At 48.3% G+C, this 23,425-nt stretch overlaps 1 protein-coding gene across 2 annotated transcripts in view; it reads left to right on the top strand.

Moving 5' to 3' along the window:
• The window catches only part of TENT4A (terminal nucleotidyltransferase 4A), a 48,131-nt gene extending 28,443 nt beyond the window's left edge, over window positions 1–19,688 (top strand). The window contains exons 3-13 of one of the 2 annotated variants that reach the window (XM_008518791.2): window positions 29–75; window positions 1,037–1,157; window positions 3,936–4,043; window positions 5,198–5,326; window positions 7,975–8,188; window positions 10,175–10,301; window positions 11,420–11,520; window positions 12,192–12,364; window positions 12,860–13,018; window positions 15,321–15,485; window positions 17,393–19,688. In XM_008518791.2, coding sequence (XP_008517013.2) covers window positions 29–75; window positions 1,037–1,157; window positions 3,936–4,043; window positions 5,198–5,326; window positions 7,975–8,188; window positions 10,175–10,301; window positions 11,420–11,520; window positions 12,192–12,364; window positions 12,860–13,018; window positions 15,321–15,485; window positions 17,393–17,584 — 1,536 coding nt within the window. In that variant the 3' untranslated portion in view covers window positions 17,585–19,688. Of the gene's footprint in view, window positions 1–28; window positions 76–1,036; window positions 1,158–3,935; window positions 4,044–5,197; window positions 5,327–7,974; window positions 8,189–10,174; window positions 10,302–11,419; window positions 11,521–12,191; window positions 12,365–12,859; window positions 13,019–15,320; window positions 15,486–17,389 lie in introns of both variants that reach the window. The other variant, XM_008518800.2, reaches the window with a different exon arrangement.
• The last annotated feature ends 3,737 nt before the right edge of the window (window positions 19,689–23,425 follow it).

Genomic DNA, 23,425 nt, shown 5'->3' with positions numbered 1-23,425 from the left:
GCACTAAGGCAGTTGCTCTTTCTTTCAGGTGCAGATATTTGGCAGCTTTAGCACAGGTCTCTATCTCCCCACCAGGTGAGTCCCTGGTCTTGGCGCAGATGGGTGTTCATGCGTGTTCAGCAGGGGGAGGGGTGGGTGGTGTCTGTAGGTGTGTTAAAGGCTAAAAGTAGGTTCCTTGTGTTCAAATCTAAGGCTAGACAAGTGAGCTAAAGGAACAGACTGTGGAGCACAGAAGAGAAATTGCAGAAAATAAAGTTTAGTTTAGTATGATGATTGACTGTCGCATTTGTCCTCTTGCACTTAATTTGCTGGGGTACAAAAACGCTGGACACTAGGAACATAACGAAGATGAGTGAGAGAGCTGCGGGAAGTAAATGCAACAGAAAACTTTGTTCTGATATTTTTGGATATGTTTTGAAAAATTGATCTTATGTTTTAAGGAAGATTCAAGCAAAATTCTATTTAAATGATATTTGTAAAGATTTTATTTGATAGAAAAACGTCAAACAAGTTTGCATTCTAAAACCGTTTTCCAGTGTTTTCTTATTAAGAAGTCTTTTAATATCCAAATCAATTTTATGTGCATTGTTTCATTGAAAGTTTGTTTTCTGTTAACTCACTGTTAACATGTGGAGATTAATGAGGCTATCCTCTCAGGATTTGGCATTGGCAGGGCCAGTGGGGAAGTGGGGAACTGAACAGATTTGAAATGTCCAGGAATCCTGGGTCAGCAAGAGTGATCCAGTGTAGACAGCACAGAAATGTAAGGACCAGGAAACCTCAGAGGGGCAGGCACTTTTATTTCAATCCTGTTCATTACCTAGTGATGCTGGGAAAGACTGTCAGCCTCTTTGCTTTCCATCTTTATGTTACAAATAGTTCATAAACTGCATTTTCTCTCCCTGAGAGGGATCTGCTTAATGGGGTCCTCTAGGGCCCTTGAAGGAGCTTCCAGTGTGTGTGCCGTGGCACTGGCCTGCCCCACTGCTGTGCGGTGAGGGGAGCAGTGGTTCACAGTCACTTCTTTTCTGTCCAGTGACATCGACTTAGTGGTGTTTGGGAAATGGGAGCGTCCTCCTCTGCAGCTGTTGGAGCAGGCCCTGCGGAAGCACAACGTGGCTGAGCCATGCTCCATCAAAGTCCTTGACAAAGCCACAGTAAGTGTGGGGCCTTGGGTCCCTCTCCTCTGTTGAGGGGCGCTTTCTCACCCCTTCAAGCAGTCCCGTTCCCTGTGTGACCAGCCTGTGCTGTTTACAGCACTTACCGGTTATGTTTTTGAAGACTTCTCTACTTCTAGCATGAAAGTGCTTGCATTTTTTTTTATGGTTAGGATTACCAGCTGAGAGTGTGTTTAGTGACAATCTGAACTCAGCAAGTTATGAGAGCGTGTCTGATGTACTTGTGTACTTGGCACTAAGATCTATGAGTGTGTCTACTTTTGTTAGGATGTGGAAGGAGCGGATAATAATAGCTGAGACGAGACACGTTCAGATGCTGCCCTTCCTGGAGTATGCAGCTGAATGATTAAAGCATGGCATTCACCACATAGAACAGGATGACCATTTGCCAAGTCACACTTCAGAAAGAAAAGCTTACCTCTTCCTTTCATTGTTCAAACAATGTCCCTGTATGAAAACTCTCTTACCTGGGGGAGAAGTCGGAAGAGGAGACTGCTTTGATGTGTCCTTGTCGAGGTTCATCTGGGTCCGAGAGGAGAGAAGTTCAGGAGCTGTGAGATGCATGCCTGTTGTGTGGTAATGCTTGGCTCGCCTGTGCTGTGGGCCCACCTTTCATTTTAAAGTGGTGTTTCAGCTTAGATGAAGCTTGACTCAGTCCCGTTAGTCCTAAGATGGTCAGAAATCAAGATGGGGGCTTCCTCTTGCTCATATGCTGGAACCATTTGCTCCCCCGTCTTCTGGCACCATAGATTAGCTTTGGCCAGTTTTTGAAACATATGTAGGCCTTATCCCAGTTTGTCCTCCCAGCCACTCTCAATAGCAGATATCGTTGTCTTTCACATTTTATAGGTGAGGAAACTGAGGCACAGAGAGGTTAGGTGATTGGCCTTGGGTGGGTCCAACAGCCAGTGAGAGGCAGCGCCTTGGTTTAGCCTGGGCTTCCACTGTGGATGGTGAGATCCCTGCCGTATCCCCGTCTGCCTCACTCTCTCCCTCGAGTGCCGTGCCCTCTCACCTCACCTCACGCTGGGAGGGTTCGTGGCGGTCTCTGAGGCCCTCCAGCCCTGCCCCTTGTGGCTCTAACGTTTGTCCCATTGTGTTGGCTCCTTGATGAGAATGAGGTGGGTGGTGGTCTCTGACCAGGTATCCTTGTTTAGATCTAGAGGAGCTGAAGAGGCCATGCCTGATTGTCCTGGGTTTCAAAACATTCTTAAGGACAGACAGTACACGGAGTGGTTGTTGCATTAACTGCATGGTCACAGTGGCCTCATTGCTGCCGCATGCCTTTTTTTCTGCTGCCAGAGATTCAGCGTAGACCAAGGAGAACCAAGCGTGCTCCTCCACCCAATCTCCTTTCTATGAGCGCCAGCTGTTGCTGGGCAGCCCTCCTCTGGGCAGCTTCACTGTCATCCTAGCACCGGCTACAGAGCCCGGCGTGAAGGCTGTGGTCAAGGCGAAAGCTTGTCTGTGTTGAACCACCACTGAGAAGTCAGTATTACAGTGTTACTACTATCTCCAGAGTCTGGGGTTCAACCTGCGAGTGTACAGGAGTGTGTGTACATGTAATGAGTACAAGTAAGGCAGGAGAGTGCCAGGAGTGATTCTGGGAAAGAAATCCTTGAGTACAGAAAAGACGGTTCTTCCGGCTGGGCCTGCGGGGTAGGGAAGGAGGTGTTTTCTGCGTGAGGAATTTGTTATGTGGCGGGGGTATGGACGTTTGTCTGAAGCCATTTTGGTAAGTTCTTTGGGAAAGTGTTCTGTTTGTCTGCCTTCTTGGACCTCACCAGCTGTGGCTCACCCTGCCTGGTGGCCTCAGTGGTCTCCGGGGTTACTAGCACCACCTGCTGGCCTATCCCCCTCACGTGTGCCCGTGGCAGTTTGCGCCCAGGTGCGTGTTTTAGATCCTAGATCCGATGTGCGCTGAAGAGCATGTTCCTGCACTGACTTCTGCTGGATGTTGTAGCCCTTTCATTAGACCCCGATTGTTTTGATGAGGGAGACATCCTTGTTTTATTCCTTAGAGGCTGAAGGAGATGAAGCATTGCTCCTTCTTCTGGAAGGACACAGTTTTGTGTGGGGCAGGAAGGAGTGTGGTCTGAATGGTTGCTTGGGCAGGTTTTATGAGGCTGCCTTTGAGTGCCTTTTGGTGATAATTCTTGTTATGAAAGTCTTTCCAAAATAGCCTTTTATTCTCTGATTTTTCTGGGAAAGAGTCTTTTTTTTAGTTAAATTGTCTTAAAGAGTGAGAACACAAAGTAGAATTATTTGGGGAAACGTTAGTACAAAATATAATTTAAAAAATGGCTTTGAAGTTACTTTGAATGTTTTCAGAAATTCTAGCAAACATAATTTGGGGACCAGGAGCTCCTCTGCATCACCAGGCACTCGTGGCACAGGGACTTAGCCAGCTTCTCCTCGTGGTAGGCAGGCCTGCGGAGTCCGGGCCTTCCTGCAGACAGTGGCCCTGATTGATGCTCGGCCACCAGCAGGGGCCGAGTCAGGCCAGCAGGGCGGGCAGAGGTGAGCACTGACTGTTGTTGGGCGTGGGGAGCAGTCTTGGGTGCCGGGGACTGATGAGGTTAACGTTGGCAAAGTCCCCTTTCTTCTCATCTTTAAAATCAGGGGTTCGTGATCTCTAAACCCTTTTTGTGAATAAGGGAAAGGGAAACCCCTTGTACAACTTAGGAAGCATTGTGATGCCTGACCGTGAAGAATGCTGTGTATTAAATCACAATTTTTTAAATTAAATCTTTGCAGGTACCAATAATAAAACTCACAGACCAGGAGACTGAAGTGAAAGTTGACATCAGCTTTAACATGGAGACCGGGGTCCGGGCAGCGGAGTTCATCAAGAATTATATGAAGGTCGTCAGTTAGCACAGTAAAAAGAAGGGACTGTGATGTTGGGTCTTAGTTCTCTTACAATGTTAGAAACTTTAAACTGAATGATAGTCTTTAATAATAGAAACTATACACTTGAATTATTTATCCTACAATATTATTTCTAGAGATCCTTTGAAATTACATGGCTGTTTTGCAGATTGACTTTCCTTGGCTAAGTATTTCATAAAGTTAAGCGTTATTTTAGAGAACTTTGCTAGTGTTCTTCGTATTATTGCAAAATGACTGTCCCTGTAGCTCAGCATGCCCGATTTGCAAAGTTAGTCTGTTGGAAGTTGAGTGCGTCATGAGGTGGTTTAGATTGGCTTACTCTGGAGACCTCCCTGCCTAAGGGTGGGAGAGCAGACTTGCTCATGGGCTGACGGATTTTGGACTCTGAGCAGACATGTGGTCCAGCTGCACAGGTGGTCTTTCCCTCCTGTTAGAGTGGAAGTGGTGAAATCCATCCCAGAGGCAACCCCAGCACCGTGACCTGAGTGTTCCTCATCCCACGGTTTCAGGACCGTCTCTGTCCTCTGCATCGTCAGGCTTGTCTGACGATTGTTTGTACCCCAGCAGAACATGAGAAACCACAGAAGCTCCCCCTGTCCTCCACCCCTCCTCCGACCTCTCTGCCTGTGCTCATTATCTTCACCCTGCTCTCCTCGTTCTGCTGTTGTCCTCCTGCCTCACGAGTTGTACCACCCCCGCACTTGCGCCTCTTCTGGGGCCTCTCAGTGTTGGGATTTCACACTTTGGGTCCAGGGCCTTCCCTTGCTCACTGGTGTCTGCCCGCTGCCCACAGGGCCCTGCGCCTTCGTGGAGCGGGCCGTGGGAATACTGGAAAGTGTGCACTCACTCATTCCCCCGAGCTCCTCTTTGCCTGGGGACGCCTCATGCAGGGTTCCCCCCTCATCCCTGCAGAACCGTAACCTGGGATGGGGCTCCCCACCAGGGTCTGAAGGAGCCCCTCTCATAGTTCTCAGGCCCCTAAAGTTTGAGGATGGTTGGCCTAGAGCCTTCTGAGGGACAAGAGGACTGAGTAAGCTTTCCTTTCTACCATGTGAAATTTGCTGTGTTGAGAAGTCTTCAAAGGCACATTAACTAACCAGTAAATATCTTTCTTTTTGGATTTACAGAAATATTCATTGCTGCCTTACTTGATTTTAGTATTGAAACAGTTCCTCCTGCAGAGGGACCTGAATGAAGTTTTTACCGGCGGAATTAGCTCATACAGCCTAATTTTAATGGCCATTAGCTTTCTACAGGTGAGTGTGCTTTCTCGGGAAATGCTGACACTGAGGCTTGCGCAGGGGTAGGTTCCTCCAGCTGCCGCCTGGATTCCTGCGGGGTCCTGGTTACCCTTCACTGCTACGTTCTGGTGTCCTGGTGTCCTGGAAGTTGACTTCTAATTTGCATAACAGAACTCTATTTTGATCAGTCCTTCTTTCCTTCTGTTCCTTTACAGCTCATCTTTGCAGTTGATTTAACTGTTAGATAAGGGAGGCTTATCTGGGTCTACTAGTCAAGTGTGTGTCGATCTAAACTTGAGGAAACACCCTTTACATTTAGAAAACTTGCATGCCTTGATAGACCAGAAGACGCTGCTTTTCTTGCTTCTTGACTATGATTTATACTGAGAAATTTATCTCAGAAAAAAAATTGGTACCATATATGGTAAGAAATACTGAAAAGAGAACCTTCTCAGATTGACAAAACATCAATATTTTGTCTTGAATTATATATTTCCCTTATTTTGTTGAGTACCATGGAAAATCTGTCAATGGAAAACCTGCCTAAGTGTTAAATGCTGTGATGTATTGATAAAGGATACTAATTCTTTTATTTATTTATTTATTTATTTAATTTTTTTTTAAAGATTTTATTTTTTCCTTTTTCTCCCCAACGCCCCCCGGTACATAGTTGTGTATTCTTCGTTGTGGGTTCTTCTAGTTGTGGCATGTGGGACGCTGCCTCAGCGTGGTCTGATGAGCAGTGCCATGTCCGCGCCCAGGATTCGAACCAACGAAACACTGGGCCTCCTGCAGCAGAGCGCGCGAACTTAACCACTCGGCCACGGGGCCAGCCCCGATACTAATTCTTTTTTAACATATAAAAGAGTTTCTAAGTTAATTGAAACATTGTCCCATTTATGTTTTCTTGAGTAAATCTTGTCTGTGTATTTTAGCTGCACAACACTGCTTCTCATGTTTATCATTAATTTTTTGTTTGTGATTATGCTTAGGGTTTTGTATCCAGACTTTGGTTGTTCTTATTATCACTAATACTGCTGTGACAGTCAGTAGAACTGCTGGTCACACCACCTTGAATTATTTTGGCTTCCTTGGCCTGTCTCTGCAGAGATGCTGTAAGAATAGTGAAAAGGGAATTCGTGCCTGCTCCCTTAGAGTCTTTATCTCATTGCCCTATCTTCCACTCTCACCTCTGCAGTGCTGCCCTTAAGCCATTCTGCCCTATTTCTTGGACATTATTTTGTTTTAAACACAGCCTTCTGTTTCTTATTTCCTTGTCGTTCCTGATTTGAACTAGTTCTGTAGCCTTGTACTGATGACTCCTCCTGCCTTTCTTCATGCCGGGTGCTGGGCTCCGTGCCTCGTGTCGCTTTACCCCATGAGGTCCCTGTGGTGGTCCTGTGACCCCACGGAAGCCTACATCTAGTGTGTGTGGGGTCGCCGTTGTCATCTCCACATCCCTTAGTGCCTTGCCTTTCCTGCTTCAGAGCTGAGACTGTTGTAGCATGTGCCTTCATCTCAAGGCTCGTTGAGGTGGGAAGGCCCAGCCTTGCACAGGTGGGCTGTCGGTATGTGATTTTGACTTCAAGTAAGGCGGAAGGAAAGGAATGGGGGAGGCAAGAACAAGAGTGCTACCCTTGTGGCTTTGGAACATGCAGCTCCTCAGAAGCTAAAATTCCTCTGAATCCTAAAAATGCTTGTAGACTTTAGAAGGCATATTTCCCCGTGGAGCTCTGCATTATAAATATTTTCAGTCGTGAGCTTCCAGCAGGACTTTTACTTTCATGTGGACGTGACCGTCGTTTTCTGGATCAGCGCTGTCCACTGTGGCTCGCTGTGCAGCTGGCAGTGTTCTGTCTGCGCAGTAGCCATGCATGCCTCCCTAGCACTTGCAGTGTAGCTAGCAAGACTGACAAACTGAGCTTGTAGTTAATGTGTTATAATTCATTTAAACAAATAGCCACATGTGGCTTCTGGCTGTCATACTGGGCAGCACAGGTCTGCGTTGCTCACTTTGGTGAGCCTTGTAAATCAGTGACCCTCGGAGGGTGTCAGGAGAGTAAGTCTACTCCTGCTTAAAGAAAGTGTGGTGCTGAACTGGATTGACCCTCATCTGTGTGACAGGCAGGATGTAAGTCTGCTGTAAAGGTTATGATAAACACTGATTGCCTATAGAGTTAAAATTAATCCCTTCATATTGTGGTTTATGTCATACTGTGATGCTAATCAGTCTAATACTGCCCCCTATTGGTTGTATTTTGGGATAATGGAAGTAAAAGTTTGAATTTGAAATTACATTCACCATCTAGGTGACTCTCATTCGTGCAGAATATGGTCCACTCGTTTATTGTATTTGGGAGCTTGTGGTTAATCAGATGTCTGTGTTTTTAGGAAGTTGCTATATAGATTACACATTTCAAAGAATTAAAGTATAATAAAAAAAAATTGAGATTAAAAAGTTTGATTTCTTTTGGATGCTGTTTATTGACAAAGGCTCTCCGGGCTCTGTTAGTGCCTCCTTGCTGCCATTCAGAGCATCCTCACGGTGCTGGTGAGTGAGCAGGTGCCCAGATGTCGTTTCCTGAAAGAGACCGCTGGAGAGTGGACTTTATCTTCTTTAGAAAATGACTTGAATACAAACTGTCAATGTATTGCTTTTACAGTTGCATCCAAGAATTGACGCCCGGAGAGCTGATGAAAACCTTGGAATGCTTCTTGTAGAATTTTTTGAACTCTATGGAAGAAATTTTAATTACTTGAAAACTGGTATTAGAATAAAAGAGGGAGGTGCCTATATCGCCAAAGAAGAGATCATGAAAGCCATGACCAGCGGGTACAGACCTTCGATGCTGTGCATTGAGGACCCCCTGCTGCCTGGTAAGGGCGCCTCGCCCCACACTTGCCCTGAGCCAGGCGTTGGTGGACCGTGTCTGCAGCCCCAGGAGCCAAGGGCCATTCATTTGATCTGTTGCAGATTCCTTCTGTACTAAAAGAGTTTGTGGCAACACTTTCAGAATTCCTTGTTTAATGCTTCTCATTAACTTAAAACTTGCAATTTTGTTTACATTCTGTAATCAACCAGAAAAAATGTAGAAAGTGAGAATTAAGAAAAAAAGTTTACTTTTTCCTCATTAGAAAAGTGTTACATATTCATCATAAACCATTTACTTCCAAGAAGTATGTCACATAGAAAATCGTAGTATGCCATAGTCCCCTCCGTTTTGGTGTGTAGTTCTCCAATTTTTTCCCTGCATGGATATTAACAGTTATTATTGCAGTCTTACTAATTAAATGGCATCATGTAATACAAACAGATTTACAACTCATTTTTTTCCTTAACAGTATACCTAAGACCCCTTCCTCGTGTGCATAGGCTGCGCTCCCTTGTAGGGATTGCCACACTGAAGAGCCAGAGGCAGGGCTCCAGTGTGTGCAGCCTTGTTCCCAGGAGTGTATTTAAGGGTGCTCGTGTCCCCAAGCTTTCAGTGACAGTTTTTAAATCTTTGCCAATCTGATAAGACCATACAATATAAATTTTCTTTTAGTTTACATTTCTTTAATGATTAGTGAGGTTAAACACATTGTTATTTATCAATTCCACAAATGTTTATTGAGCATCTATTAGGTGAGACTGTTCTTACTGTTGGTGATAAAGTCAGTGACGGACAGGTGACAGAAAAGGTGGTGGAGAAGGTCAGCTCCAGGTACACTGCCCCTTTGTCTGTCTTTCTGTGTGAGTTCGTGTGCTTTGTCTGTCTGCTGCACTCTTCTTCCGACCTTGTGCTGTCCTGCGTGTGTGAGGAAGGCCTTTCTTGTTATTTTGTCCTCTTTCTCACCCCAGTTTGTCTTTTGCAGCTGTATTTGAGTTTCTTTGGTTGTTCAGCCCCTGTATATTTTTAATATTTCCACATTCAGTGATTTTTTGTTTTGTTTTATGGCTTTTGGGGTATGAAATTTATTTCTTAAAAATCTTTTGAGAGAAAACTTGCTTACTGTTCTTTTCTGTTGTCTGTAAATGGCAGGATTAGTGCTGTGCTTTTCGGTGGTGATTCTCCCGGCAGCGTAGTATGACAGGTTTTCATCACCTGTTGGTCTCTGCTTCAGTTAAATTGGAGACATTTCCATTGTCTTCAGTGTCTGCTGAAATATACTTGAAAAGTGAAAATTTGCATTATCACTGGATTATATTATTAAATCTGGAAAAGATAAAATTCTAATACTTAGAATTATGTCTTCTAAAACAGACATACTTACCTAAATTGTGAAGGAATTACATGTGAATTAAAATTAGAAGCTATGGTATCCTTATAAAAGTTAAGCTCCTTGGCTGTTGCACACTCGGTGAGTTCAGTGATGGCTTCAGGTGATGGATGTGCTGCCTGTCTGGTTCCCAGCACCCGAGAGTTCAGACCTGGAACATTCTCCCCTAGAGGACTGCTTCCTGCAGGCCCCATTGGTGCTGACTGTACCCACATGTGCCCACGTTAACTGCCCGCCGTGGCGCCTTCCATCAGCGCCCCCACAGTTGACTAAGGTTGCTGCTTGGGCTCCATTGTGTTTTCTGCCACCTGGGGAGTTCCCTGACTCGTTCATGAATTGTCACTCCGTCTCAGTGAGTGACATCTTGTACATGGAGGTAGACGTGCTCTGATGATGCAGATCGGCTCCTCAGCCCGAGAACACCGTGAGATTCGTGTGGGTGATCAGCAGTGCGTCTGCAGGTCCTGATTTGGCCTTGCTGGTGGGATCTGGCGGTTTCAATGGGGAGAGCCCGCTTCAGAATAGCTTATCTAAGAAGATCAAAAACGTCAGACTAGTGGCTCAGATGTTGGGCAAAGTTTTGCAGCTGCCTTTCTGTTTCAGGAAATGACGTTGGCCGAAGCTCCTACGGGGCCATGCAGGTGAAGCAGGTGTTTGACTACGCCTACATCGTCCTCAGTCACGCCGTGTCGCCACTTGCGAGATCCTATCCAAACCGAGATTCTGAAAGGTAACAGACATCCTGTGTCACCATCCTGGGTGCACGGCGCCTGTGGCCTGGCAGTTCCTGGCCTCATTAGCCTCTACAAAGCTGGCCCCCCTTGCCTCTGCGTTTGCTTCCTTGAAGTTTATTAATGGATGTGCTATCATATATTGGTAGAACCTGAAAATATTGGTAAGGGAAGACCTTTCAGGAGTTCAGGAGGCCGTATTTCATTCATCCATGTCACGAGTTGAAAACCTCTTATTCGCGGAGTTGACGTTTTCTTCAGGGTGTTTTGTTTTGGGGAGGTGATTTCTGGCTTTTACAGCTTTGGCGCCTCGTGCTGTTTCTTCGGCAGTCCTCACAGTGTGGATGTGCAGCTCTGAGTGAGTGTCGCCCGCGTCCACAGGCCTCACCGAGCCCTTGTCTCTTATGCACAGTCGTCCCTCATTTTCCACCTTGGAACACTTTGGCAGTGTACGCTTTTATTGGTAGTGAGAAATAGTTATTCTCACCCCAGATTATGCTGTTGTGTGGAGGTGGTGGGATTCGGGGATGGAGGGAGGGAGCTGGGGGGACTGGGAGGGAAGAATGATATGCTTGTCGGAGGTGGCAGCTGACACAGTGCCGTTAGCCCTGTTCCTTGGGCGGGTTGTGGACTAAGTAACTGTTGAGGCCTGGCGCCAGTGGTAGTAGAGCTTGTCATGGGTTTCATGGCCTCTGTCCAGTCCGTGTTTTCAGGCAGAGGTTTGAGCCCTGGGGTGGGAGCTCAGTGACTCCTGCACAGTCTGCTCGTTCTCGCCCGTGCAGTGGAGAACGGGAATCAGGCCTCAGCCACTGCCGTGGGTGGGCGGTGGGCTTCCCTACGTAGGTGCTGGATTGGCACGGTCCTTTGTAGACAGATGTGCGTTCAAGGACTTCTACATAAGTGAACCTACTTTTTCTATACTGTGATCTCAAAGTACATTTGGGCTCAAACATCAGAAGTCATACATATTTTGTAAGCTATTTCACCTTTTTTACTATATTGTCTTTCACTTAGCAAAGTGATGCATTGTTATAAAGTAGCTACTCCAAAGGATTTTTGGGCCCCGTGATACCTATTGTACTACTGTATGTTGATTTCCATTGTCGTCCTTTTGCAGTACTTTAGGGAGAATCATCAAAGTAACTCAGGAAGTGATCGACTACCGCAGGTGGATCAAGGAGAAGTGGGGCAGCAAGGCCCACCCGGCGCCGGATCTGGGTGAGAGCTTAGCTCCGTCATGCTCTCTTCACCTCCTGACCGTTTGTGCGGGAGTATCTTTGTCCCTTAATGGCAAATTGTTCAAACCCAGGAAATACCTAGTTTTTCTGTAAGAGTTTAACACTGTAAGAGTTAGACCAGCACTGTCCAGTAGGAATACAATGCATGCCACACATGGAATTTTAAAGTTCCTAGTAACTGCATTAAAAATGTGAAAAGAAACAGCTGAAATTAATTTTAACAAGGTATTTTATTCAGCTTAGTGTTCAAAGTATTAACGTTTCAACGTGTAATCGACATAAAAAATTTTGAGATATTTTGCAGCTTTTTTTTGTGCTACATCTTTGAAATCCAGTTGTTTTTATACTTACAGCACATCGTGATTAAGATGTTAAGTTTTCACCTCAAATACTTAATCTTTATTTGGGTTTCATAAAATTTACAGTTGAAAACTATTTGCACACCCAGTTGTTCCAAACATATTTAAGTGTTTTCCAATAACTGAAACAAATATAATTTAAAAAATCAAATTAATTAAAATTAGGAATTCAGCTTGTCAGTCTCATTAGCAACGTTCTGAGGCTCAGGAGCACCTCTGGTCGGTGGCTGTCCTGTTGGGCAGTCACATCTGCGCTCTTACTTCGTGACAACGACACTTTATTCCCTTGCAGACAATAGAATTAAGATAAAAGAGCGAGTAAGCGCATGCGACGGGGAGCAGCCCCAGCGCCGAGACCCCGAGTCGCCCTACAGCCAGCGCCTGGCCCTGTCTCTGCCCAGCCCCCAGCTGCTCTCTTCCGGCTCATCTGCTTCTTCGGTGTCTTCGCTCTCTGGAAGTGACATTGTGAGTGTGTCTGCTGCGTGGTTTGTTTCTGGAAAACAGCGATAGCAGTGAGTGTAAACTTGACCTCCCCTTTTGTCTTTATCACTGTCTTTGATGTGTGTGTGTGTGTGTGTAAGGCCACCCCAAGTCTGCACTGAGTGGTCCCCATTCTGCCCTGAGCCTCGGTGACAGTTGGGGGAGCCCCAGTCTGTGGCCCTCGGGAGCAGTAATGCCATTCACAGCAGAACTACAGTGGACTTCCTGGAGTAGTTTCTTAAAAACTTGCTTGGAGATAAAACATTAAGTCTGAGTGTCTCTCCTGCGTTTCCTTTTCATGCTTCCTCAGTTTTGAACTGACCTGAAGGACGTTGGGGCAGGTGGGGCTGCCTGTCGTTGGGCTGCAGTTTGGGATGTGCTGTAATAGCTTGGCCAGCTGGCCGCGCGGTCCCTTCCTCCCTCGCTTTAGGAAGCGAAGTGCCGCTGGGTACAGCTCTCCGTGCTGTGTTTCTTCTCTAGGATTCCGACACGCCACCCTGCACAACACCCAGCGTTTACCAGTTCAGTCTACAGGCACCGACTCCCCTGCTGGCCGGCTTGCCTGCCGCCTTGCCGATGCCCAGTGGCAAACCTCAGCCCACCACTTCCAGAACATTGGTCATGACCACCAACACTCAGGTGCGTGGCCGCTGATGGCCATCCTGATGATGGGTCCCCAGGAACCGTGTCTGAGCTGTTACATGCTGTCGGAGTGGCTGATAGTTTCAAAAGTAATTCAGATTAGAAAAAGGACATTAAAAATCTTCGGAAGGTACAGTGCTATTTTGTAGGAAGTTCTCGTCTGTTGCGGCTCAACAGGATGTAACTCCTGTCGTATAAAGGATGTTTTGTCGAGGCCCCCCAGGCACAGTGTTTGCAGCGAGGTGGCTCCCAGTTCTTGAGCACTGAATCAGCTTTCGACCACGTCTGAATTGACTGTCTTTCTGCATGTTATGTCGATGTCCAGCGTGAGCCCGCTGTCCTGGGGTCGTGTTGGAGAGAAGGACTTTGAGGTCATCCCTGGGCAGAAATGGACATTTGTCCCTGCTGTCCTCTCAGAATCTCAGGGTTACCCTCTTAAAAAGTTTTTAATATAAACCTTAACTTTTTCACGACATTCATTAGGCAGTATTTATAGGGCTTTTTCTGTTAGAGTCTGTCTTCTTTTTTTTTAATATTTAATTTTTATTTTTTTAAAGATTGGCACCTGAGCTAACATCTCTTGCCAATCTTCCTTTCTTTTTTCTTCTTCTCCTTCTTCTTCTCCCCACCCCCCTGATACATAGCTGTATATTCTAGCTGTAGGCCCTTCTGGTTGTGTATCCTCTTTTTTTAATTTAGACAAAATTAGAAGTCTCAAAGGCAAGTTCAAAAAATTACATTTTTTTACACTTACCAAGTATACTTCAGTGAATATGTAAATATATAAAACCCGTCACATTAATTTACTTTTAAAGTAAAGCCAGTCTCTATGACGTGGGTTATAATTTGAGCATAGAGCAGCGTATTGCCCTGTTTCTCTCTGTTGGGCCCTCTGCCTGGGAGGGCGTTCTCACAGGCACCCCAGCCTCAGGGAGGACCGAGTGCAGCAAGCCCGTGACACCCAGGCGGCAGTGGCAGTCAACACAGCCCCCCAGAAAACTTCAAGTAGCACATCAATATAGAATGCTGAGGCAGTTGCCTATGCTGTGACACAAATTCTGCCACAGATAAACTCTGGGAGTTGCATTGGCTGTGGCGTCCCTCACCCGTGTCATTGGTTTTCACCTTCCTTGGGGCTCAGCCCCGTCGGGGGCCCGCTGCAGCCGCTGAGCAGCCACCCAGCCCATGCTGCCTGTGCTGTTCCAGCAGGAAGTCTAGGAACGTCAGGGGGATAGGTTGAAGGTCACATGCTGCTGCCGTGGGCCCATCTGTCACTTAGGCTAACAGTGAGTGAGACTACAGCCAAGATGATTCAAGTTTTAAGACAGGGCTCAGAGCCCACTTTGTCATTTATGTCCAAACTTCAAACATTACTTCCAGCAGAGTAACTAAGTAAAACCCATTCTAAAAGGTCACGTGCGCAGTCTCTCCCTTGCAGCTCACAAGGTGATGAAGTTGCCCACTTGGGATGAGATGGGGCACTTAGAGCTGGGGACACGAAGCTGCCAGGGTCTTCCAGGAGGGGACTCTTTCTGTGCCCCGTGCCCCTGGGGAGCGGAGCCCCCACCCAGAAGAGGCCATGGGTGTGTTACAGGCCCTGACATGGGGCAGGTGATGCGGGAGCTTCGGTAAAGCGTGAGGAAGGGTTGCTGCATGTGCCTTATAACCCCCAGAGCCCCTGCAGCTGCTTGTGTCAGGCCCCGAGCACTGTCTGTGGAGACCCCAGCTCCTGCTCCATCCACTGCCCATGGGGGGCCACAGTCACTCTCTAGAGCTCTTTAGGGCAAACGCATGTGATTTCAAGATGTGAGCAGTTCTTGAAAGTCCGAGGGAGAAGGGTTCGCGCCAGCACCCCTGTGCCGTGACAGGAAGGGCGATGCAGAAATAGAAGCAGTCCAGGAGCTGGAGCAGTGAGGAGGCTGGCCTTCTCCCGGTATCTGATCCTCTGTGGGGAGGGGCTGGTCCGAGGGCTGCTTCCAGAGGTCTGAGCGACGGTCGTTCTTCTGGTGATGGTAATTCTTTGGAATTGTTGTTTAGTCTTCAATGAAAATTAAAACTTTTTGACTTGGGTTATTGGGCATACTTTATATTGTAATTGCTGTTTCAGAATATAAAATGTTTCTGAGTCAGACAAAATCTTGTGAGATTATAGTAAAACACAGACTATATTAATGAGCCTGTTTGAAAAAGGCTGTTCAGAAGCAGGGCCCCCCCTTCTCGGTGCTCAGTGCTAGAACTGGGACTGTGCACCTCTGCCGGGTGGGTGCCTTACGGGTGTCTCTGGTCCTTCTGTTCCTAGACCAGGTTTACGCTGCCTCCACCGACCCTCGGGGTGGCCCCCGTTCCTTGCAGACAAGTTGGCGTTGAAGGAACTCCGGCGCTGAAAGCCGTCCACCACCTGTCTTCCCCAGCCATTCCGTCCGCGTCTCCCAACCCGCTCTCGAGCCCCCACCTGTATCATAAGGTAGGTCTCCATCCGCCCGCGTGCCCACCGGAGCCGTCTCTGCTAGGCCTGGGCTTGACGCCCCTCTGTCTGAGGAAACCCCGCACAGACTTTTGGAGAAGGGAATTTGTTTTCTGCTCGTTCGGCTTCCTGTTTGCTTTCCCTTGTAACAAACAAAACTTGCGAAGTGTTAAGAAATAATTTCAAAATATAATATGGTTTAATTTATCTCACAAGCACCTTTCTTAATTCTTCTGTTGACCTTGTTAGCATAAGACTGAAGTTTGAAATAAGGTTCCAAGCGAAGGATGCTTTGTTTCCCCATTTGTCTGTCAGTCTGTATGCTAAAAACTTGGGTTTCCAAGAAGTAAACGAGAAAATCAGGAACAGCTGTTGACTCGGCCCACGCGTGGTGTTGTTCCCGCAGCTGTACTCCCTCCTGACTCTGCCGAGGGTGCCCCTGGGTGGGGATGGGCCGCGGGCCGCATTTGGTTTGGTCCCGGGGGTCCCTGTGATGGCGCATATCCATTCTCTGTGGCTTCTCTAAGTCCAGACCCACACGTTAGAGACTGTTGTGTAGCAGCAACATGGGTCATTGTTAAGTTGCGGTGCTCTCTAAGGGCCCCAGTGTGTGCAGGGACTGTCACAGATTCTTCCTGTAGATGTCGGGTGCCCTACAGGGACACCGCGTGGTTTCCCCTGGGCTCTAACGTCTGCTGCACCATCAGCGTCCATCTCAGTTACTCCAGGCGGTGCCTCTGTTGCTTATCTAGTCATATTGTGCCAGTAGAATTTTGATCTTTGAGGACTGGTTCTTTGGACCTATGTTATTAAGTCCTGACGATTTTTTCTTTTTTGAGGAAAATTGGCCCTGAGCAACCTCCACAGCCAATCCTCTTTTTTGCTGAGGAAGATTGGCCCTAAGCTAACATCTATGCCCATCTTCCTCTACTTTATATGTGGGATGCCTACCACAGCATGGCTTGACAAGCAATGCTGAGTCTGCGCCCGGGATCTGAGCTGGTGAACCCTGGGCCACCAAAGTGGAGTGTGCAAACAACCACTATGCCACCAGGCCGGCCCCCTGATGATTTTTTTAATGTAGAGTTAGATAACAGAACATTCCTCCTCGGATTACCCATCCTGTCACGACGGCATTTCGCTGCATTACCAGGCATGTCACGCTGACCTATCAGAAATGTTCCGGTGAAATAACTTTGCTGAAGGGAACACCCTCCCGTAATTGCATTTCGGCTTTCCTTTTCAACCCCCTCTGCTGCTTGTTTGCCTCTGAAACCTTCCTGAAACTGGCTGTTTTTTCCTGTCTACTTTGCTTGTGGTGTCACAGTGTGGGAGCAACCTGGCTGCCTGCTGCTGCATGTGCAGAGGGCATCCTGCTGAGGGCTCGAGTCCCAGCCCCAGAGAAAATTTCCAGAATGTCAGTGTTGAAGTTGGGGGGCAGAAAATGAGAGGAGAGGGACCCTCCTATCACAGTGAACAGATAGAACCAGATAGAAGTGCGATTCTGCATGTGTTTGGATGTGAATGTGTGTAGTTTGATACAGGTCCCCGTTCCTACCTGCAATGAGTCTCTGAATGGGAAGAATGCTTTTTGTCTCGGAGGTAGTGGTTACTATGACATGGAAGAGTTTGGCTTTCTGTCAGCTCTTGCATCTGTGGGTATCCTGTGGACACTTACCATGTGCAGTGGTGACAGGTCTGCCTGTCAGTCGTGCACAGCATCTGCACGTTCTCACCGTCTGCAGTTTCTGCTGTCTCTCCAGTAGAGAGGGACGCAGCTCGTGGTCGCCTAGGCTCACTGCGCCAGCTCCACAGGAGCTGGGATGGGGTGTGGCCCCCATAGCAGTGGCCTCTGCTGTCTCCAAGCCAGCCTCCAACCTTGCTATCCCTCTTTGTCTCTTTAGCAGCACAGCGGCATGAAACTGTCCATGAAGGGCTCTCACAACCACAGCCAAGGTGGCAGCTACAGCTCTGTGGGCAGTGGAGGCGTGCGGCCCCCTGTGGGCAACAGGGGACACCACCAGTACAACCGCACTGGCTGGAGGAGGAAAAAACACACACACACGAGGGACAGCCTGCCTGTCAGTCTCAGCAGATAATAGCTCCTGGAGACACCGCCCAGCCCCACCCTTGCACGGACTGACGCCGGGGGCCTCGGCGCCCGGCCGGGAACTGAGACCAGCATCCAGCACATCAGCCGGGCCCCTCGGAACGCCCGCTGCTGATCACTCTGCATGTTCCTTGTGTGGTGGTCACGTCCATCCTAAAGAACAGCTCCTTGTGCTCATCTGTGAAGCCTTATTAACCGTGGATGCTGTTTCTGCCTTCCCAGGATTCTTCCTTCAGTGCCGGAGCCGGTCTGAACCAGGAGCTGCAGGGGCGGGAAGTAGCCGTGGCGTTTCCCAGTTGCCGTGTCTGTTCCCCTGCGGTTTGAGTGTTTTCATTTCACGTTTGTCAACACCAGAGACCCAGCCCGTCCTCGCTTCTTCCTCAACGCCTAGGGTTGGGAGGTCGTCATTGTTTTACTGCCCTCACGTTTTGTTTCAAGTTTCAGAACTGTTTTTCTATGTAAATATTGAAAACTTATGATTTGTGCAATAACTCAGATATTTTTTATTTAATTTCATATTTTCACATAAGTTATATTTAAGGGAGGAGGGAATTTTTTTTAAACAAGCTTAGATCCTTTCCCGAGTTGCATTTTCTAAGTTGGGTTCATCGTGTCGGCTGGTTGTCTGATGAGCATCGTTACAAACACCATGAATGAGGGGTTTGGAGTTTATTTTTATGTTTTTTCTTTCGGTCAGACGGGAGGCCTCTCAGTTCGTGGTGAAGGAGCCAAGTTGCCCCCACGGTTTTCTGAAGGGATTTGGCCCCAAGCCTTCTGACCAGCTGCCGCCGGCTCTGCTGTCCGGCCTGTCTGTTGTCTCGCTCTGACCACGGAGTTTTAATATTTTGGTTTTGAGTTCTTTTAAACTACACAACAAATCCAGCATTTAAAGTGCCAGAAGTATAACTTTCTAAGGGGAGAAAAGGTTGTCACATTATAAAATCTTTAAAAGAAAAATGTGAACTCTGAAATGCTTCAGTCAGTTTTAGTAACATAGCCTGTAATGGTCTGGAGAATATCATTACGGACAATGGTACCCAGTTTTAGGAATGTGGAGAAAGGAATTATGTTGATTCCATTGAGGAATCTGTATAGCAGTATGCATTCGTTCTGTTAAGAGCAAATATACGAGAAGTACTTCAGCTGCTCAGTGCGCCGGGGGAGCATTTGCAATGTACTGCAGGAGAGCACAGCCCAGCGTGGGGCCCGGGAGCGGCGGCGCCCGACCTGAGAAGCATACAGGTATACTATGCAAGTGTTTCTGCCATGACAACCACTGTCTTTGTTACCTTTTCTTGAACAAGAATATATCCATCCTGCCTAACCCTGAGTTCTCGGAGCACCACAGTTGTCCTGGGAGTTAGCTGCATCTCGTAGGTCCTCAGACTTCCCATTTTTAAATGGGGGTTCTGGCCTGCTGAACACTACAGGTAGGTTGGTCTTGAAGTCCACTAGTGGAGAATGTTGAGACGAGAAACTTGTTCCCATGACACCTGATTGAAGTGCGGAAGTGGGGAATTCTAGAGTGATATCCGAATGTGATGGACGCCCAGAAAGGACAAGCTCTGGCCTGTCTGCAGTCTGCCTTTCTGAAGCGGGACTGGCCCACATTATCGTTGAGAGCTGCCGCCTGCGACTGCAGGGTCTCTAGGAGGCTTCCAGAGTAGAGTAGCACACTTTGTCTGCAGTTCTTGATGATCGAAAGTTATCACAATATTTAAAGCTATTTAAATTGTGAACCTATTGATAAAGAAATATTTATAAAAACTGATACGTAGGCCTGTACTAATCTACGCATTAGCAATATTGACTGTAACCTCCATTAAGGAAACCACTGCGGGGACGGTGGCGAGTGTCCCGTGGGGTGGGCATTTGAAAGCTCGATCACAGACACGGCGCTATGCTCCATCCCCGTCATGGTGAACCGAATGAATTGGCCTGGCTACCACTGTGGTCACGCGCTACAGGTTTAACAAAGAGATATCATGTTTCAATTTTTTTTGTGTGTGTGGACAACAATGTGGAAGCTAAAATTGACATATTTTTATGTAAAGTTTTCTATTCTTTGATTTTTAATAAACTTTGGAAACCAGGTGGTGTTTGTGTTTGAGCATGTGCTTTCCTTTCAAGGGGAAGAGTGGCCTCTATACTTTCATATTCTTGAATTTTATAAATTAGGACACTGAAAAATTATTTTATCATTGGTTCAGTAAATTCAGAACCTGCTTGAGGTTCCAGGCTGTGTACGAGAGAACTGGAACTGAAACCTAGTCTGTGCTCTCACATTAAAATGGCAACAGGGACTCGATACAAGCATTTAAATGATACTATTTATGTGCAATTTCTGATGAGCCCATATTTGATACTATGTACAGACTTCCCAGTGAAACATTTGTTTCTTCTACATCTCTCAGGTCAACATTATATCACTTAAAAATTACACATTTTAAACCACCAGTGATAATGTAGCATAAAATGTAACTTAAGAATTTATAAGGAAGTTTATAAAAATTTTTACAAACCGGGGAGTGACAGGACTTGTCTCAGGCTCCACAGCCCCTTGTGTGTGTGTTCTACAGGGATCGGCGAGAGCCTGGCACACGGTAGGGGTGGGATCGTGGGTACAGGCTCATCCGGGCCTTCCACAGAGGCTTCTGTATGTGCTGAGCAGGTGCTGACTGGAGAACACAGGGCCTCTCCTCGTGGCTTCCACGCTCCAGTGAGGCTGCAGAAAACCTCAGGAAGCAGCTGAAGTAGCACAGGATGTCGGTGCTTTGGAGAAACGGGGCGGCTGGAGGTGAAGAGCAACAGCATTTCTGTGAACAGGACCACCCGGAAAGGTCTTGAGCCCATTGAGTGGCCCAAGGGAGCTGCACGAACACCAAGGGTGTTGAGGGCACAGTAAGGAGGCCGGGGAGCAGAAGCAGAGGCTAGAGGGAGGTGAGCTAGGCAGCTCCTGGAGGCTGTGATGGGATTTTGGAGGGTTTCTAAGCCACTGTGTCCACTCTTTGGAGAATGGGCTGCAGGAAGGTGTTGAGGTGGTCCAGGTGGGAGAGGACGGCCACTCCGAGGGCACTGGGCAGGGTGAAATACGGGCTTAGGATTTAGGGTCTGTGTGAAGGTAGAGCTGGCAAGGTCACCTGGTGGACTGGACGTGGTGCGACAGGAGTCACCCTTGGCCTCTGAGTTTTGCCTGCAGCTCTCTGCAAAGGCAGTGCTCTGCAAGGGAGACGTCGCAAATGCCCGAGGCCTCCAGACGGAGGTGGAGCTGAGCTTGGTGAGGCTGGAGGCTGCAGTTACCTGGAATATAAGCCACCCTGTTGTAGCAAGCTCACGGTAGGGAATGGGTGTGGCCCTGCCCAGGGACAGCAAGAGAGGACGTGGTGTTCTGGGCTGTCCCAGCAGGGTCCTGCGCCTGCCCAGAACACAGCAAGCAGTGTCAGGCCACAGTGGGGCGCACCTGTGCCCACTCCCGCTGGATGCCCACCCTGGCCATGCAACTCAGCTTTAGGTTGATCATCCACCAAAGCACCACCTTGTCTTAGGACCCCATCAGCGCTAAATCCTAGGATTCCAAATAAACCCCTTCATGGCCAGGGGCTCTGTGACTTCCTGCTGGAGTTGCCACAGGGTCTCAAGTGCCCCACCTTTATCCCCGCTCAAGATTCTCGGTGGTTCCTGTGTGCAGCGTGCAGGCCTAGGCTCCGAGCAACGTGTGCACTGGGGAGTTGGTGATGTAATCCAGACACACCAGCTCGTGTGTGTACACAATTTTTGTTTCAATCATCCTGTGATGATCCTTACATTTTCTAGCTTGCAGGGTTCTTGACAATCCTTAGGTGACTTTGACAACAGAGGAAGCTGGTTTAGAACAATAGTGGCCACCATAAAACACAGAGCCCCAAACACCCCACACTTGGGGGCTAATTCTCATTGTTTAAGAATGGCTCAAACATAGGTTTCATTATGGTGTTTCTTGGCTCTGTGGGAGCAGGGCAGCTCACAAATAATCCATTACAAGGGGGCCTTGAACAAACCTGGTGTCATTCGCCGTTAGTCTCCCAATGTAGCTGGGTCCTGGAGAAGGACCAACCATGGTTCAAAGGCCCAGAGTGAATTCCAGGAAGACCAATAAGCCCAACTCGAACTCTAAAGGAAGGTGTGGCTGTCGCCCCTCGAGGCCCAGTTCTGCCTTCAGTGAAGCCACTTGGCCGCTGGTCATAGTGAGTCCTTGTTCTTCCAAATGCTGCACTCTGTCCAAAGCTCTGACCCTGACTGTTTGAAGTCCTGACAGGGTTAAAGGTTGTAAAAAGGTGCTGTTGTGGGTCATTTAAACTTTTGGTAAAAAGTTATATGACTCGAGGCAGATTTCAGTTCTTCCTGCCCATATTTCGTCAAGTCTGGGTGAGTGTTCGAGGTGATGGATGAGGTGATGGATGGAGCCGGGGACAAATCAGAGTCCACTGAGCAGACAGGAGCTCAGCTCCCCAACAGCAATGTCGGAGTCATAAAGTTGCAAAGTGTCTTAGAGACCAACAGGGGCCTTGGCGTCCTCAGATGAGGGACTCCAGGCCGCCCGCGTTTGCAGCTTCTCCAGGCTGCACCTCAGGCCGGCGCCAGGCCCAAAATGCACACGCGTTCATCCCAACTCGCCAGTGCCTGGAGCCCCTCTACTTCTCCGTGACCCCTCGAGAAGCGGCTGAGTTTAGGCTGAAAACCTGGACTTAACATTCATGCTGAGCCTGGCAAGTTTCCAAAAATGTGGCCTGCTCCATGGCTTGCTGTCAGCAGAGCCCGCCGGGACCTCAGAGACTCCCATTGTCTTGTCATGTGGCAGCGGAGCCACCTGGGGTGCCGCCGTGATGAGCGGTTGTGATGAAACCGCTTGGCTCAGGCATGTGGCGATTGCCTGCCGGCCTTTGGTTTTCGTGGTGAGGATTTGCAGTTGAGTTACTGGACCTCATGAGGATGGGCCCTGGGAAAGCGTGCTGTGATTGGTTAAAAGCACGCTGGAATCCCATCCTCTGATCCTTTCAGCTGGTTCCTGACTCGCCCCATTAACACCGTGGGGCCTCCTTCCGTCCTCCCCTGCCCGGCCGCCTCCCTTCGGCTCCAGCTCCGTGGCCCCTGCTTCACGTGCATGCAGGCCCTCGTGGTGAAATCCTGCACCCCCCTGTCCCTCGGTTGCATTCTCCTGACAAGACCCAACCCTGCGTTCACGCCCCCACAGGCCCCCCACCCTGCATCCAGAGTGAGGAATCCCAGGGGCCTCAGCCAAGACATGCAGGCGGCACCGTTGTGATGAGGCTGATGTTGCTTAGGGGGCCGGCTGCAGCACCGGGCCTGGATCATTTCCTGTGATGTCCAGGGCCTGGCCCCCGTGAGCACTGTGGGTTTGCACACCACCACCACCGGGGCACAGCACAGGCATCATTCTCATCTCCAGGTGAGTAAACTGAGGCACAGAGTTGAGGTAACTCAGCCAAGGTCATTCCATAAGTGTGGGAGCAGAGATGGGACACATTTCCCCTGTGCCTCCGTCACTCAGGCCCTCCCTCCCCCTTTCCCAGTGACTGGCTCAAACCCACTTAGTCCAAACTCACCTCATCTCCCTTCCCACCTCTCTCCCCTCCTGGACAGGGGCTTGCCTCCCTGTCGGAAAGAAAACTCTGGCCCTAGAGTGCCCGCCTGCCCCTGCAGCACCATCCTTTCCTCCTTCCCCAGATATCATTGTAGATTAACACACAGAATGTGCTTCCTGCTCTAGGTGTCAGAGACCGCCTTTGCTGGGCACCAGCTCTTGTCCTTGTTCCTGTGTGTCAGACCCTTC

Source organism: Equus przewalskii, chromosome 20, assembly GCF_037783145.1.
Source record: "Equus przewalskii isolate Varuska chromosome 20, EquPr2, whole genome shotgun sequence".
Lineage (NCBI taxonomy): Eukaryota > Metazoa > Chordata > Mammalia > Perissodactyla > Equidae > Equus > Equus przewalskii.
The sequence above is the reverse complement of the archived record's forward strand: the minus strand, read 5'-3'. Positions and strand labels throughout refer to the sequence as shown.